Source organism: Schistosoma haematobium, chromosome 1 (assembly GCF_000699445.3).
Source record: "Schistosoma haematobium chromosome 1, whole genome shotgun sequence".
NCBI classification, from domain to species: Eukaryota; Metazoa; Platyhelminthes; class Trematoda; order Strigeidida; family Schistosomatidae; genus Schistosoma; species Schistosoma haematobium.
The window spans coordinates 58,140,372-58,156,406 of NC_067196.1; the positions used below are offsets into that span (position 1 = coordinate 58,140,372).

General features: G+C 33.6%; 1 protein-coding gene across 2 annotated transcripts in view; it reads left to right on the forward strand.

The window, feature by feature from the left end:
• Positions 1 to 16,035, forward strand: part of ANO7_1 (Anoctamin-7) — a 70,937-nt gene that overhangs the window by 29,213 nt on the left and 25,689 nt on the right. The window contains exons 6-10 of one of the 2 annotated variants that reach the window (XM_051209175.1): positions 5,466 to 5,634; positions 6,665 to 6,833; positions 10,571 to 10,661; positions 12,895 to 13,055; positions 14,838 to 15,058. In XM_051209175.1, the coding sequence (XP_051074606.1) occupies positions 5,466 to 5,634; positions 6,665 to 6,833; positions 10,571 to 10,661; positions 12,895 to 13,055; positions 14,838 to 15,058 (811 nt within the window). Of the gene's footprint in view, positions 1 to 5,465; positions 6,834 to 10,570; positions 13,056 to 14,837; positions 15,059 to 16,035 lie in introns of both variants that reach the window. The other variant, XM_051209174.1, reaches the window with a different exon arrangement.

The window sequence follows — 16,035 nt, forward strand, 5'->3', positions numbered from 1 at the left end:
GTTTTCCATGGTGGTCTAGCTTCAATCGACTCACGATTTCAATCAGTGAAGTTTCTAAAATCTTCACAAAACCCCTTCTGATAAAAAACAAAGTTTGTGAATTAATGACAATATGCTGTTAATTTCATATTCAAGAAAAATACCCTAGTAATTAATTGGTTTAAGTATTTAGGATTGTGACTTAACATTCCATTAGTTAGTTTTCATCTTAAAATGTATTCGAACCACTATTTAAGTGACGAAAACTAAACCAAATAAACTGGAGAACATAACTGATATGTTTTTTTTCTTTATTGAATTTGAAAATGAATTTATGGGCTCACTTTCATGCTAAACAAAACATACATTCATACGAAACGTATATGATAACGAGTTCTTTTTGCTGTGCTCTCACACACGCTATCTGGTATGTCTCATTGATTTATACTGCTATATATATATATTCACAAAAATATAAGTCATAATAGTAGAACTACAAAGGGACAAGAGAAAATTCCTTGACTGTATAGTAGAAGATATTGGTCAGTAGTGTTCATTGTATCTCTCAATATTTCAGTTTGAAATTCAATTGTGAGAGCTTGATCATTTTAATGGTTCAAAAAAATATATTCGTTACATTAAAATTAAAAGTATAAACAATTCAACTTGATTAATGTGAAAGCCCAAAACCACATGCCAAACATTATCAACAAAAACAAACCAAACAAGAAAATACTCGTTTATCCTAAATGTTCATTACATTATTTAAATTTCCCACCTTGTTCAAGTGACATTTCAGGATTATGTGTATTTTGACTTCTTAAAATTTATCTACTCTGTAGACAATCAACTATTTGAAATGTTGTAGTGAGATTTCATTTTATAGTTTAAAGACTTGTAAATATGATATTTCAAAACCTTATAGTGAAACTTTAAAACTACATCATGGTCTACACTTCACTTTATGAATTATAAAAACTAGTATGATAGTTGAATGTAAAAAAACAAATGAGCCATTTAATCAAGTTAAATTTTTATCTTGACGATTTAGTCTGTTCAAAAAAATTCTACAACCATATATATTGTTATCATAGTTGATTTTGGTTAAGAATACACTAAGATCAATAATATATGTGAAGTATGTACAGCATCACAAATAACCATTGAAATGTATAACTTCAGAATTTGTTCTAGTAAATATACTGATTAAGCAATAAGTTTATCAGTTTAGGGGTTGTGAAGATTGTTAAATTTTTTATTTACACCATGAACCGATTGATGTTAGACCACCATTGAAAACCTGGAAGCACTGGACGGCCGTTTCGTCCTATTATGGGACTCCAGCAGTGCGCATCCACGATCCCGCACCTCGCGAGACTCAAACCCAGGACCTGTCAGTCTCGCGCCAAGCGCTTAATTAACTAGACCACTGAGCCGGCATCCAGTGTTGTTAATGTCTAACCTTAACTAATCCACGAAATTGCGCGATCATCTTCCATTGTACTGAGGTAGATACCTGTTTCTACCCGACACGGATTAGCTCCATTGGTCACGGCCTCTCATGAGTAGAAAAAGTGTCGATTTAATCAAACTAAATAACTTTTTTAACTCATAGCATATAATCAATCATGTAGACTGTACTGTTTACGTACTAAAACTTCGTTTCTTTTCTAAAAAAAATCTAACGAGTTAGTTGATTTTTAATACTTTTAAATAAATTGAAGATCGAAAACAAAAATACTTCGAATATTAAACAAATATTTTCAGACTTCATTATTACATATTGTTCATTGTAATTCAAGACAGTTGAAAAGTATCGTATAAAAAACAAAACTAATAATCTTAGAAGCTGATTTCATATAGAAATTAGTCGTAAAAGTTTCGAAATTTTATTTCAGTAGTTTAAAAATCCTTATAGAATATTCAAAAATGAAGAATAATTGAGCGAACAATAGTTTTCAATCACCACATCATCAGGTTTGACAGTTATAAGTCCATAATTATTATGATATTTTACTGAAGCTTAAATAAGACATGTATTAATGAATTTGACAATGTTATATGAATAAAATGGTGAAGATTTGCTCCAGTTACGGTATGTATACTTCACGATTGTGTTATTTGCAAATTAGAAAAGTCATTTAATAAAGATTAGTAAAGTGTCCAGTCACAAAGAGTATAATAGTAAAGATGGATAGTGGCTAGCAGTGGAATCCATGACACGAGTTTCGTCCCATTCGGGACTCGTCAGCTGGATGCATCTACATCTCCGAGTTGATGTTCACTCTGGGACTCGAACCAAGTACCATTCGCTTCAAACGCCATCGCACTATACACTCAGCCACTGAGTTCTGATAGCCACTTGCTTGTGCGATGGGGTGCACTTAAATTAGCTTGGCATTATTTCGCTTGAATCTTCCCATTGAGGTTTAAGACTGCAATTGATCAGTCTTTTATTTGCAAGTGGCTATAAGGACTCAGTAGCTAAGTGGATAACGCGATGGCATTTGAAGCGAATGGTACTGGGTTTGAGTCCCAGAGTGAACATCAACTCTGAGATGCAGGTACATCCAGCTGAAGAGTACCAAATGGGACGAAACTCGTGTCATGGATTCCACTGCTAGCCACTATCCATCTTTGCTTATAAAGCTTGTGAATTAAGGCAATATTGAGGCATCCGCACAGTGTGAACATATGCCAATAATAGACTCATCAATTGCAGTCTTAAACTTCAATGGGAAGATTCAAGCAAAACAACACCAAGTGAAGTATAATAGTAATATAACAAAAATAAAAAATCATGTAAATAAAATGCATAGTAGGAGAATTTCATCTTGTTAACTGAAGTAATAATAATATTGTTGTGTGAATATGGTATGTAATAAGGAGGATGTTATCAAGATAATTACGATAAAAAAGAATTCATGTGAATCGGGAATGATGGATGTGAAGATTAAGATAAATATAATTTTAAAAAAATAGAAAGGTGGTAAGAGGTTTATAATATTCAGTTTAGGTATCCGGTGATCCAGTCATAGGCCCAGGTAAGCATAGAGGCTGGATATACCTCTTCGGTTTTTTGGAGTTAATCCAGATGGCTTCGGCTATTTAGAGCAACAGTAATCTAGCTCCTTGAGGTAGATTCTTTAGAACTTGATATAAAACAGAGAAAGCTTCCTCTATTTTGATATGATATCCTTCATTTACAACTTCAATATTTTAATTAAATGATTTCTCTAAAGTTTTAAATGTTATATGTTTTAGCTTATCCATAAATTGCGCACAACCACCGTTTTGGTTGATGATACGAAATTATCAAAAGACTTTGAAAATAAATACTAAGTTCGATTATTTTTCTAGACACTATAGTGACTATGTGTTTATTAATCAAACTGATTACAACCAACAAGTCTTGGAAAAATTATGTGATAAGGTCGTAAAACATTATAATTGACATCAATTTGTTTTATAAATTCTCTCAAGTTTTCAGTAGTTTTGGTATCGTTTTTTCTTATTAAACTCATTCACTACAGTACAGATTCACGTAGTCAGACATGATTTACACTTTTCTTGTAAAATACAGTGATACTATGCGGTTCTCAGAACTAGGGTCTAGGTAACAAGTTTAGTATACGATAAATGAAAGTGGTCTTAAAAATCACATGATTGTAATGGCTCATTACAGCAAATAACTCTTTTATAACTCACTTACTTACTTACGCCTGCCACTAACAATGGAGCATAGGCCGCCGACCAGCATTCTCATACCCACTTTGTCCTGGCCCTTCCTTTCTAGTTCTATCCAATTTTTGTTCATTCTTCTTATGTCTATCTCCATTTCTCGACGTAATGTGTCTTTGGTCTTCCTCTTTTCCTTTGGCCTTCAGGACTCCATGTGAGGGCTTGTCTTGTGACGCAGTCGGGTGGCTTCCTCAATGTGTGTCCTATCCACTTCCAGCGCTTCTTCCTAATTTCTTCCTCCTCTGGGATCTGGTTTGTTCTCTCCCACAGTCGGTTGTCGCTAATAGTTTCCGGCCAACAGATCCGAAGTATTTTGCGTAGACATTTGTTAATAAACACCTGTATATTCTGGATGATGGATTTCGTAGTTCTCCAGGTTTCTGCCCCATACAGTAGAACTGTCTTGACATTTGTATTGAAAATTCTGAACTTGGTGTTGGTTGACAGTTTTTCTGAGTTCCAGATGTTCTTCAGTTGTAAATATACTGCTCTTGCTTTTCCGATTGCCTCTTTTATCCCTTTCCAGTTGCTCTCCATAATGGTTTCCTCCCCATTGAGTAGATCATGAAAGGCCTGGAACTTATTGCTGAGGACTATCTTGAATTTGTTGAGTTTGTCAGCATCCTGAAGAAAGGCCGTATTGACCATTTGTGATATTGTCCGCCCCGTTGTCCAGTGTTTCTTGAGTTTCAATTTCATCTTGGCGACCAGCAAGTGATGATCTGATGCTACTTCAGCTCCTCTCTTGGTTCTCACGTCCTCTATAGTCCTCCTGAACGTTTTGTTGATGCAAATATGGTCGATTGGGTTTTGTGTAGAGTGATCCGGTGAAGTCCATGTGGTTTTGTGTATGCGTTTATGTGGGAATATGGTGCCGCCTATGACCAGCTTATTGAAGGCTCATAGATTTGCAAATCTCTCACCATTTTCGTTCCTTTCTCCCAGTCCGTGTCGTCCCATGACGTCTTCATATCCAGTGTTGACCATTCCAACTTTGGCATTGAAACCTCCCACCAGAATGGTCAGGTCCTTTGTTGGGCACTTCTCGACGATTGACTACAGCCTATTGTAGAATTGATCTTTAGCGTCTTCATTTTAGTCGTTGGTAGGCGCATAGTATTGGATGATGTTCATTAAAATGCCCTTTTTCTTTGTTTTGAAGGAGGCTTTGATGATCCTTGGTCCATGAGATTCCCATCCTATAAGTGCATTTTGTGCTTGTTTGGACAGCATCGAAGCAACTCCTTGTGTATGTGGGGCATTTTCTTCACGGCCAGAGTATAACAGAAGCTCTTCTGAAGCTAGTCGTTGTTGTCCAACCTGCGTTCAATGTGTTTCACTGATCCCAAGCATCTCTAGGTTGTACCTCCTCATTTCTGCAGCGATTTGGAAGACTCTCTCGGTCTCCCATATTGTACGAGCATTCCATGTACCTAAATAAATGGTTGCTCTGGTTATCAGCAGGGGCATCGGCCTCGTGACTTCCGAAGGAGCTCGACTTTCATCATGAGGCGTCATAACCCTTCTAAATGAAGACCTTCTGACTTCCAGGGCAGAGTTCAAATGGTTTGAATAATTTTTTCTCGTTAGCGTTTTTTTAGCGAGCTAGTATTCTACGGGATGGGGTCTCTAACTCCATGCCCAAACCTCCTTCTTTATCCGGGCGGAGTTCTTTTATAACAGGTCGGTAAAATTTATTTAAAATAAGGTCTGTCGCTCATACATGTGTTACAATACTGTTTCAGATTCATTGGACATGATAATCAAGAATCATATTTCACCCCTACTCAAAGACATCAGGTAGCATATGATATTTTAGCTACTCAAGCATATGGGAGCCGTGAAAAGGCACAAGTTGGAATCGATCGTCTTATACAAGAAGAGGTTTACAATGCTGCGTACGCGATTCATGAGGTAATCGGTTCAAATGTAAACACCCACACAGTTATTCATATTACCATTACCAATTCTTCTTGGTTCATAATAATAATAATAATATTATATATATAGTAACTACCTATTTTCTCAAAAGAACTCATGTTACATGCAATCACGTGTTTATCATGCACATTTTTGTGTTATCACATGTTCAATTATTTGTTGTATAAAAGTGTATATGATGGTGATATTTTTATTTATTTAAATAAAGTTACCATATTATACCCTCTTTAGGTCCCTAATTTATCCATTGTACCATAACTAAACAAAATATTACGGGAAACATTTTTTTAACTTACAGGCTTTCCATGGTGATCTAGGTTCAGTTGACTCATGATCTCAACCATTGGAATTGCTATAATATTCACAAAACCCCTTCGAGATTAGATTGTGGTTTGAGGTAGTCGGCAGGAAACCCTGGACCCGGGTTTCAAACTACTTGGCACTCATCAGCAAGGTGTACCTGTAATCTTGAGGGAACTGGTGCTCCCTGGTCGAAAGCATTCGATCTGCATTAATAGGGACTAGACACGCATGAAATTGATCACCACCCAGTGATCAATCAATTGTGAGAAAACCCCTTCTGATATTACTTAAAAGTAATCCTAATTTATTCCTGCCTATAGTAAAGTTGAACACTTATGTAGTTTCAGAAATATTTATCTATATTGATGCATTAAATCTGATAAAAATAAAAGGTATGTTCGTTTTTAAAAAATCGACTGAATAACATCTTGTACAGATAATGAAGAAAATTTCGATATTTAGAAACACTTCTGGTCCGATATTACAGGAGATAAAAACTGAACAGGAAAAAGTAGTTGATAAAATTCATCACAAAACTGACTAGTTGAATGAATCGGACGCTCACATTTTAGTTATTTTAAACAATATTACTTAATTTTTACGAAATTCAATTTGTGGTAGATATCATTTCTTATTTAAATAAAGTTTAATATGAGCATTAGTTCTAGCAAAGGGTAATATATCTCTTGATTAATTATAGGGTCCATATGAAGTAGATGAAGAGGATTTAAAAAATCCAGAAAAAATGAATCCACGTCAAATTTTATATTGGTATTGGGCAAGATGGGGTTGTTGGTATAGATATCAACCTCTGGATCATATCAGATATTACTTTGGAGAAAAAATTGGTTTCTATTTCGCTTGGCTTGGTAAGTTTATTTTCATGAATTAAACATATATTCTTCATTGTATATCAACTTCTCTCACCAAACAGTTAATGATTAATATACATTATAATTGAAAAATCCATTTAAGCAAAGATGTAGAATGAAAAACTCTAAACTGGGATGAAGAAAGATAAAATAGTGATTTTGGGATCATTGAGTAAATACTTATTCCCTTTAGCAGATAAAATAATCACTAACATAAAAATAAGACAATGATGAAAAATCAGATCTTTAGTTGAATTTCAATAACAGTTACTTTGCAGTTCACAGCATTTATTGAAATACTGACTGAATAATAAAATGTTCTTATGTCTAGAGTGATATAGTCAATAAGTCTTTTTTCACTCTGTCTTCCTATTCAGTCAACTAGATTTGGCACGCTTATGAAGAAAATGTGTATCAGTACCAGATTCGAAAACAGTACGATGTATTTATTATTTTGAAAATTCCTCTAACAAAGTCACAAACTTCAAAACGCACTTTTTAAAAAAGAATAAATGTTCAAATAATATCTATAATCTACTTACAAAAATATGTTGGTTATCATTTCATTGTGAAGATATCAGAAATTACCGTTATGTAAAGATGCAAAGATTTCTGACTTCTTGTAAGCAATGATGGATAGTGGCTAGCAGTGGAATCCAGGATGCTCGTCAGCTGGTTGTACCTGCATCCCAGAGTTGATGTTCACTCTGGGACTCGAACCAAGTACCATTTGCTTCAAACGCCATCGCACTATACACTCAGCTACTGAGTTCTGATAGCCACTTGCTTGTGCGATGGGGTGCATTTAAATTCACTTGGTGTTAATTCTATCGAAGCGTCGAAGTAACCCCGATTGAGATACGCGCAAAATCGAAGTTCCAAAACAACGATTTGTCTACAAAGGCGGTTCTTTATTAAATAATACACAAAATTTAGTTATAAACCTCAACTTGTGAGGTGTCTAGGCGTTTAAACGCGTCGTTCAAGAATGAAAATAGTAAAGGCTTCCTGTAAAAGCAACATAAAGAATGATTACAACATACGATAGTCCAAAGACAGACGATAGCTGTGTCTAAATTTGATAACAGTTTATGAACAACCGAAACTCGAACCAAGAGCAAACAATATGGAAACTGTTGCGTTTAAACAAATGCATAAAACTGTGGATAACCGTTACAGCAATTAAATTACAGTGATTATAATGATAAATACAATGATAAGTAAAATAAACATTAAAGATATATGTGAACATTTCAGAATGTTACAGTACAACCTGAGTTACAACATGATTGTGAAAATTGTTGGGCATACAACTGCTTACTGAATATAAATAAGTAGTATAAACCAACATACAAAAGAGTAGGAAAGGAATGAGCAGGAACAATGTAAAACAAACTTAACACTTGGTATTGTATGCACATATGCCAATAACAGACTGATCAATTGCAGTCTTAAACCTCAATGGGAAGATACAAGCCAAACAATACCAAGTGAATTTCTGACTTCTGTTAAGTATTTTATCATTATATCAGAAGATGATGTAAAGTAAGCTTTACTATCATACTGATAGCTCAGTACTTATAGTATAAGAATGAACCTCAGTGTATCTAAAAAGAACAAAAATATGCAATATTAAGAGTATCAATGATATAACACCTTTTAACTTCTTATGTCATTGAATTATAAAAGTTCGATATTAATTGTGAATGATATCAATTTGTGATTGAATATGAAATTTCCCAATTGCTAACTGAAATACACGTTGGAAAGATAGTTAGTTGTACATATAGTTATCGTCTGATTGTAGTAAATTGTTGACAATATCTGATATCTAACAAAAAATCTAAGAAAATTTTATTTTCAACGAAATCATTTACTTAAGCTGTACATTTTGTATTTGTGGTTGTATGGTAGAAACATGTCTATAGATGAACAAAAAAGATTGCATCCTAAAGTGATTCGAGATTTCATATATCAAATGCGGTTGCGTAATCATCATGGGGTTAGAGAAGAATACGACGATGAAAATAATTTACTAGTCAGAATTATGAAAGATAATTGTCCATTTGACAGATATGAAGAAAAATGAAAGAAAAACATTAAGGTTATAATAACTATTGAATAATGATCACAGAAAATTGTTAGAGGATAATAATAACTGATTACAGTTTAAAGTCACAAGACAATAATAAAAACAAACAAGATTAAAACATACTGAAGAAGGAACTAGGGTCAATAAAGAAGGAGAGGTTGGACGTATCGTTTTTCACACAGAGTTCAGGCTTGAATCAGTGGATCACCAACGCCTCAGAAGCGCATACTTTATTAATTCGGCCTGACTTTCATTCAGTTCCTTTGATTGTGTAGATTATTTTAAAGGAAGCTTCCTGTAGAGCGACGTGTCCAGAGTTCATTAGGTACTGATGTATTGAACTAGTGATTGTTTTGGATTCTCCTTTTAAAGGCTACACCAGCTAATGTTCTGAGATGCTTTTTGAAAGTGATCGCTTTATGCTGCCAATGTAACTTGTCTTACAGCAACAAGCAAATTGATAGATACACATCGATGTGACCCAAAGCGAGGTTTCATCCTTAACATATACGTGAATGGTAGGCTGGCTTGAGAAGGCAATACGAAGCTTGGCTAAATGAAAAGTTTTATCCAGGGACTTTGAAATCCATTTATTCAAAATTTCAGCAGCCATATTTCCTTTAAATTCGATATTCATAAAAAGAGTTTTCATTTGAACTGTTTGCGCTTTTTCCGGATGTTTTCTAGGTGTTAATTTCCTAGAGACATATCTAGGTGGATAACCATTTCTGACGAGTATCTGTCGAAGCTGAGGTAGTTCGTCATCTATTGTTTCACTAGAAGTCCACATAGTCTTGGTAAAGCGGAACACGATGGTCTAAGATGTTCATAAAGGTCACAATTCGTAATGGACTCATCACTCATCTTTCTTAAGATTTTGGTTAACATCAGTTCTATTTTCTCAGTTGCGTCTTCTTAAATAGTTTCTTAAAGAAATTAACAGTGTCTGATAATATCCATTTGGATAATTCCCGTATCTTTATCTGAGCGACAGAGAGCTAAATCCTGATTTCTCAGAAGATCGAATAATTAAGATTTATGTTCTTTGATGAGTAATCGCCCAATTGTAAGTATTGTATTCACATTACTGATTGTAAGAGTCTACAAGAGTTGTTTTGAAATGTTCATAATCTTTATTAGATATGAGGGTAAGATTACTTGTCTGATGAATGAGGCTTTCATACTAAATTTTGGCGTTGGGCTGATTAATGTTAGTTGACTTTTATATTTTTCGTTTTTCTATCAAGTGGACAATTATCTTTCATAATTCTGACTAGTAAATTATTTTCCTCGTCGTATTCTTCTCTAACCCCATGATGATTACGCAACCGCATTTAATATTTGAAATCTCAACTCACTCTAGGATGCAATCTTTTCTGTTCATCTATAGACATGTTTCTACCATACAACCACAAATACAAAATGTACAGCTTAAGTAAATGATTTCATCGAAAATAAGATTTTCTTCATTGAATTCTCTTCATTTTTATTCAATAACACAATGGAAAATGTTTTTATAAGGTGAATTATTAGTTCTCAGTGCCTATACGGAAATGTTATCACTAATAGCAAAGATTGAAATAGTATCTTTACCATTAAATTATTTTATGATATTATTTACATTATATTAATTTATTCATAGGTTTATACACTGCATGGTTATTACCAGCTGCATTGGTCGGAATATTTGTTTTCATATATGGACTTGTAACTATAAATGATTATGTTCCTGTGTAAGTATTGATTAGATATAAATGTTATCTATTAAATCGTTTATCCACAGAAATACTTTTACATTATAAATTAATATCATAGAAACAGCATAAACCACTTGTTAGTGGTTAGCTATTTACACTTTCAAATTAATTCAGCATCAGCTATTCACTGCCAATAATAAAAATATGAAACTCGATACGGCTATCAACCAATATCAAAGTCAGAATCTTCAGTACGAACGTCAAGACAGTTCTACTATACGGAGCTGAAACTTGGAGAACTATTACAACCATCATCAAGAAGGTACAAGTATTTATACGACAATTTTTTATTCAAGATATTCAATATTCGTCGACGGGATAACATCAGCAACAGCCTATTGTGGGAGTGAACAAATCAGGTTTCAGCTGTGGAGGAAATTAGGAAAAGACGTCGGAAGTGGATAGGACACACATTGAGGAAATCATCAAACTACATTACGAGGCAAGTGCTTGCCTATAATCCTGAAGAGAAACGGAAAAGAGGAAGAATAAAGAAGACACTACGTTGAGAATTGGAAGCAGACAAAAAAAAGATGAATAGCAATTGAAAAGAACTGGAAAGGATTGCCCAGGACAGGGTTGGATTGAGAGTGCTGATGGACAGCCTATGCCAATCCACGAAGGATAACAGGCGTAAGTAAGTACTTAAACACCTACTTCAGTTGTCGGTCAGTTTTCTATTCTCTATGACACCCATGATGAATGACTAAAATAACAATGAGTCAGTATATCAGAGATCTCACGATTACATTTATACTTCCTATCACTGTATTTGTTTAACAAGATTTTAAAATATTTCCAACTAAATAATAGGCAATCTTCTCTTACATTATTTAGAAAACGTTCTCTACAAAAGAAATTTCAGATGATGAATGATTGTTCGTAATACTTTTATTTTTATGTTTTTATAGTGTTAAAACACTATTCATTATTTGTCAACTGACGGTAAATTAAATAAATGTTGAACAATTTAGAAGTATTGCAGGTTAGGTATATCTGATCGAGACATTGATGACGTCAGAATATTAAAGTGAACAGGTTAGATATAAAGTTTGGGATAGAAAAAGAATATGCATTCTCGGAACCTAAACTGTTTACGGAATTTTGTGGAAAATAGCATTTTGATGAACTTCATCAGTATAACTTTGATTCGTCAAACGATATAACCTATCTTTAGCAAAATTTACTTGTCAATGGATAAAGGATTGCGCAAGATCATGGATCGATTGAAGCTAGACATTAATACTGTTGAATGCCAGCTCAGTGATCTAGAGGTTAAGAGTTCGTGCGTGAGACAGAAGATTTATGTTCGAGTCACGTGTGTGAGATCGTATATGTGCACTGATGGTGAGTCCCATACTAGGACGAAACAACGGTCTAGTGCTTTCAGGTTTTCAATGGTGGTCTAGCTTACACCGACTCATGAATTCAACTATTAAAATTACTGCTAACTCCCATTCTGAAAATAAGTTTATATCTTTAGAAGATGGTTAGTATTATTATTACTGATTGGTGTTTTGAAATGATTTTCCAGAAAAATACGACAGTAAGATTATTTGAAGCAAGTTTAAATTTCTTGACATTTCAGTTAAGAGTACAGTCAATCAAATAACTAGAATTACGATAAATTTTTATAACTAAGTCTAATTAATTCACGATCATCCCTAGGGGACAAATGAAAGATTTAATAATGTCGTTTAGAGTTTATGTAAATGGATGATAATTCTTAAATAAGGTTGATAATTAAAAACCTTAGAACGTTCGTCCCATGCTTTGAATTGATCCCTTCGGAAATGAGGTTAATGAAAGTCATTATATGGATAAGATGTAAAATTGAAGCCAATAACTAATATACTATATGATAACATACAATTAATATCCTATTTAATTACATTCATCATCCATTAAAAGATAAAAATGAAATTGATTTTCGTTGTAGAACAGACCGATTATTTACTTTAGTCTTTTCAAACGTGTCTGACTCTTAAATAAACTGTAAACTAATATCACTTTTTGAAATCTGCTCTTAAAAATTAAGTAGATATTCATATTTGTCGAATTTCAGTTCACCTTTCTTTGTCACAGTTAAACATATGTTCAATGAACACTGCAATTCGCAGTGTACCAATAATACCATTTAGCAATTACTAATATACCCAACAAATAAAAAAACCTGCCTACATTCCCTTAATTGTTTAATTATTGACAGGAAAGAAGCTTGTGAACGAGACACAGTTATGTGTCCAACTTGTGATATCACCCACGGGTGTCGATATTGGAATTTACGAGAGTTATGTTTCTACTTGAAAATGTCCTACTTATTCGACCATCCTGGTTCTGTATTCTACGCTATTTTTATGGTAATTTGGGGTACGTAACTCGGGATTTTTTTTCCTCATATGTAATATTGTTGATTGTATATGAGAATTAATGTTTGTAACTAGTTAAGTAATTTCAAGATTCTTTCGTACATATAACTAGATTTTCAAAAATATTCTTTTTGATAGAGTTTCATTCTCTGAGCTGGTTGGTTTTGTCGATGAAAGCTCCATAGCCAAACCATCCAGCTCAAATAACAAAACTCCATCAAAATTATCCACCTGAGCTACAAATCTTCTCCACTACCTTGAAAGAGTTCTTGTACAGAATGAAAAATTCGTGTCTGGGATTATAAGATTTGTGTATTCTTAGGGATCAGAAACTAAGTAAACATTTATTTAATGAGTTGATAGGCTTGATGAAAGAAATGAATTGAATAATTTCATTATGACTAATACAGTGGTTTCTCTGAGTACATAGTCTCATATAACAAAATCTAACACACGAATAGTTGAACAGCTACAAATTGATAGAATTTTAACAGGTTACATTCAGGACAAGATTAAAGGAGTAAAAGCAATTTCAATCATCATTAAAACGGTTGACTTTTGTGTGAACTGAGTAGTCGATCTAAATGTTTATTCAGAGTAATATTTGTTGACATTAATTTTTTGGCAGAAGTTGATTTTCTTAAGCAGCCAGACATCTACGGGAACGAAGATCTTCGAGAAGTTACGTCTTCTTTATCTCATATTAGTGTATATATTAGTAATGTTGAAGTGTTGTTGTGTGACAGACATCCTGTCTAATCGAGGTCATATTAGTTCTAGCTCGTGCTATAAGAATCCTCAGCGGTTTGTAAATAGCAGTTACCATAGGCCAATCATAGAGCCTAATATATAATTATTTTTTTAAGATTTAATAGTTTCAATTGACTCATGATTTCAACCTGTGAAATAATAACATGAGTTTGTAGGTATCATTATCAAGGTTTGGCTTGATAATTTCGAATAAATTGAGCATTGGGTTGATTGTTATAAATGAATAATATATTTATAATAAGTAATTAGTAGAAAAAATAGGTTTTCTGACGTTTCGTGACTACGTGTAAGCCACTTCTTCAGAGAATGAATGACCAAACCAAAATTAATCCAAGTTTAAACAGTACAACGGAACAACAAGAATATTATGTGATCAATCAAAAAACAGGTCTGAATAAATCAATGTCATGTCATTTCGGTCAAGGTGATTCATAAGCGACATGTATGTAAAGTTGTGTATAAGTGAGTGTGCACTGTTAAGGATGAAAAATGTGTGATCTTTATGGTGATAAAGGATAGTTTAATTTGTAAAATCATAGTGTGAATTGTGAATAGCATCAGACTAGGTGGCTATGATAGATAGTCCAAGTAGGATGTATGGTAAGGCCTTCTTTTCTATTGAGAGCAGTAAGATTAAGCATTATATGGAACACTTCAGCTACTCTCCTTTCCTTGTAATTGGAAAAGCCTTTTTACAATATTTCGATATTATTGACGTCGATTTGGTGATCGTTGAAAATGGCGTGAACTGCTATTGCCGATTTAATTTGAAGTCTATCCAATTCTACGGGATTCTTAGGAGGTTTCTTTGTGTATCTAATATGTTCTTTGGCACGAGTCAAGATTTCGCGAGATTGTTAGGTTATAACACATGTTGTATTAAGATGGGCATTTGATAACATCATTTAAAACAATGTGATTTGGGTGAATTATTGACAAAATTGTAAGAACAAAATACTAATTTAATATTTTATATTTACTGAACTTTATATCAATCACTCTGTTTTCGTAGGTGTTACATATTTAGAGTATTGGAAGCGTAAAAATGCTAAATTAGCTCATCGATGGGATGTGCTGGATTATGAAATCGAAGAAGAACGACCGCGCCCACAATACTCTGCCCACTGTACACAATATGCAAAAAATCCCATTACGGATGTTCTTGAACCATATTTTCCTCCTCGTGCTCGTGTTGCTCGTATTATTGCTGGATTGATTTGTGTCATGGTGATGGTAAGATATTGTTCCCTTCATATGTTACAATTAATTCTTCGTAACGTTCTGTTGTACTATTTCGATTTTTTCCCATAAAATCTAACCTATTACATTTGAAGATAGAGCAGTAAGTTAGTATGAATCTGTCTTTAGATTGTTTCTATGCACATGACAATAGGCAATAATGTGATGTTATTATGAAGAAGGAGAACGGCTATACATGTTGATTTCCAACAAACTCCTTTACATGTACTCAAAATGTAAAAAGGTTGTGTGGACAACGAATAAACAAATAACTCAATTAGTCGATTCCACATGTGAATCACAAAGTTTCAACCTTGATATATTTGCAAATAATGTTTATATTATAAGTTATTGATTATTGTGTACTAAGCTCAACTCAGTTGAATTTATCCAAAATATCACAATTAACCAAATAAAATAAATTATATGAAGTGCATTCACACATGCTTTTAATCTATTTCTGGGGTATAACAAACCTTCGTCAATAGTCTTTGCTTTATTCTTCCTACCACACTACAAAATTTTGTTCACTCATAACATATTATTAAATGTTTTACAAAACTAGAACAATTAATTAGGTAAAAGTCTAAAACTAACAGGTGATCAACAGGAAATCATAATTCTACGTTTCATACTAGTTGTCATCGGTCTTCAAGATGCATCTGCAACCATGAAAGAGCTGATTTTCTCTGTAGAATTCGAACCAATATCATCCCATGCCGTAGTCTGTGATATTTACATTAGTTGGTCATTGAATAGTAACCACTGTCATTTTCGTTTATTGACTGAATTCTTTCTATGAAGTTTCCCATCTTAAGTCAATATAATCTAAAATGATCCATTGAGAAAAACAGTGAAATTATGTTTGTTACTGAAGCCATTTATGTAACTCAGCTTGCATCACCACTCCCATCACTGATCTAAGTGCTTGATTACAAACCAATAAGACAATTCCAAACCTATTCCCCTAG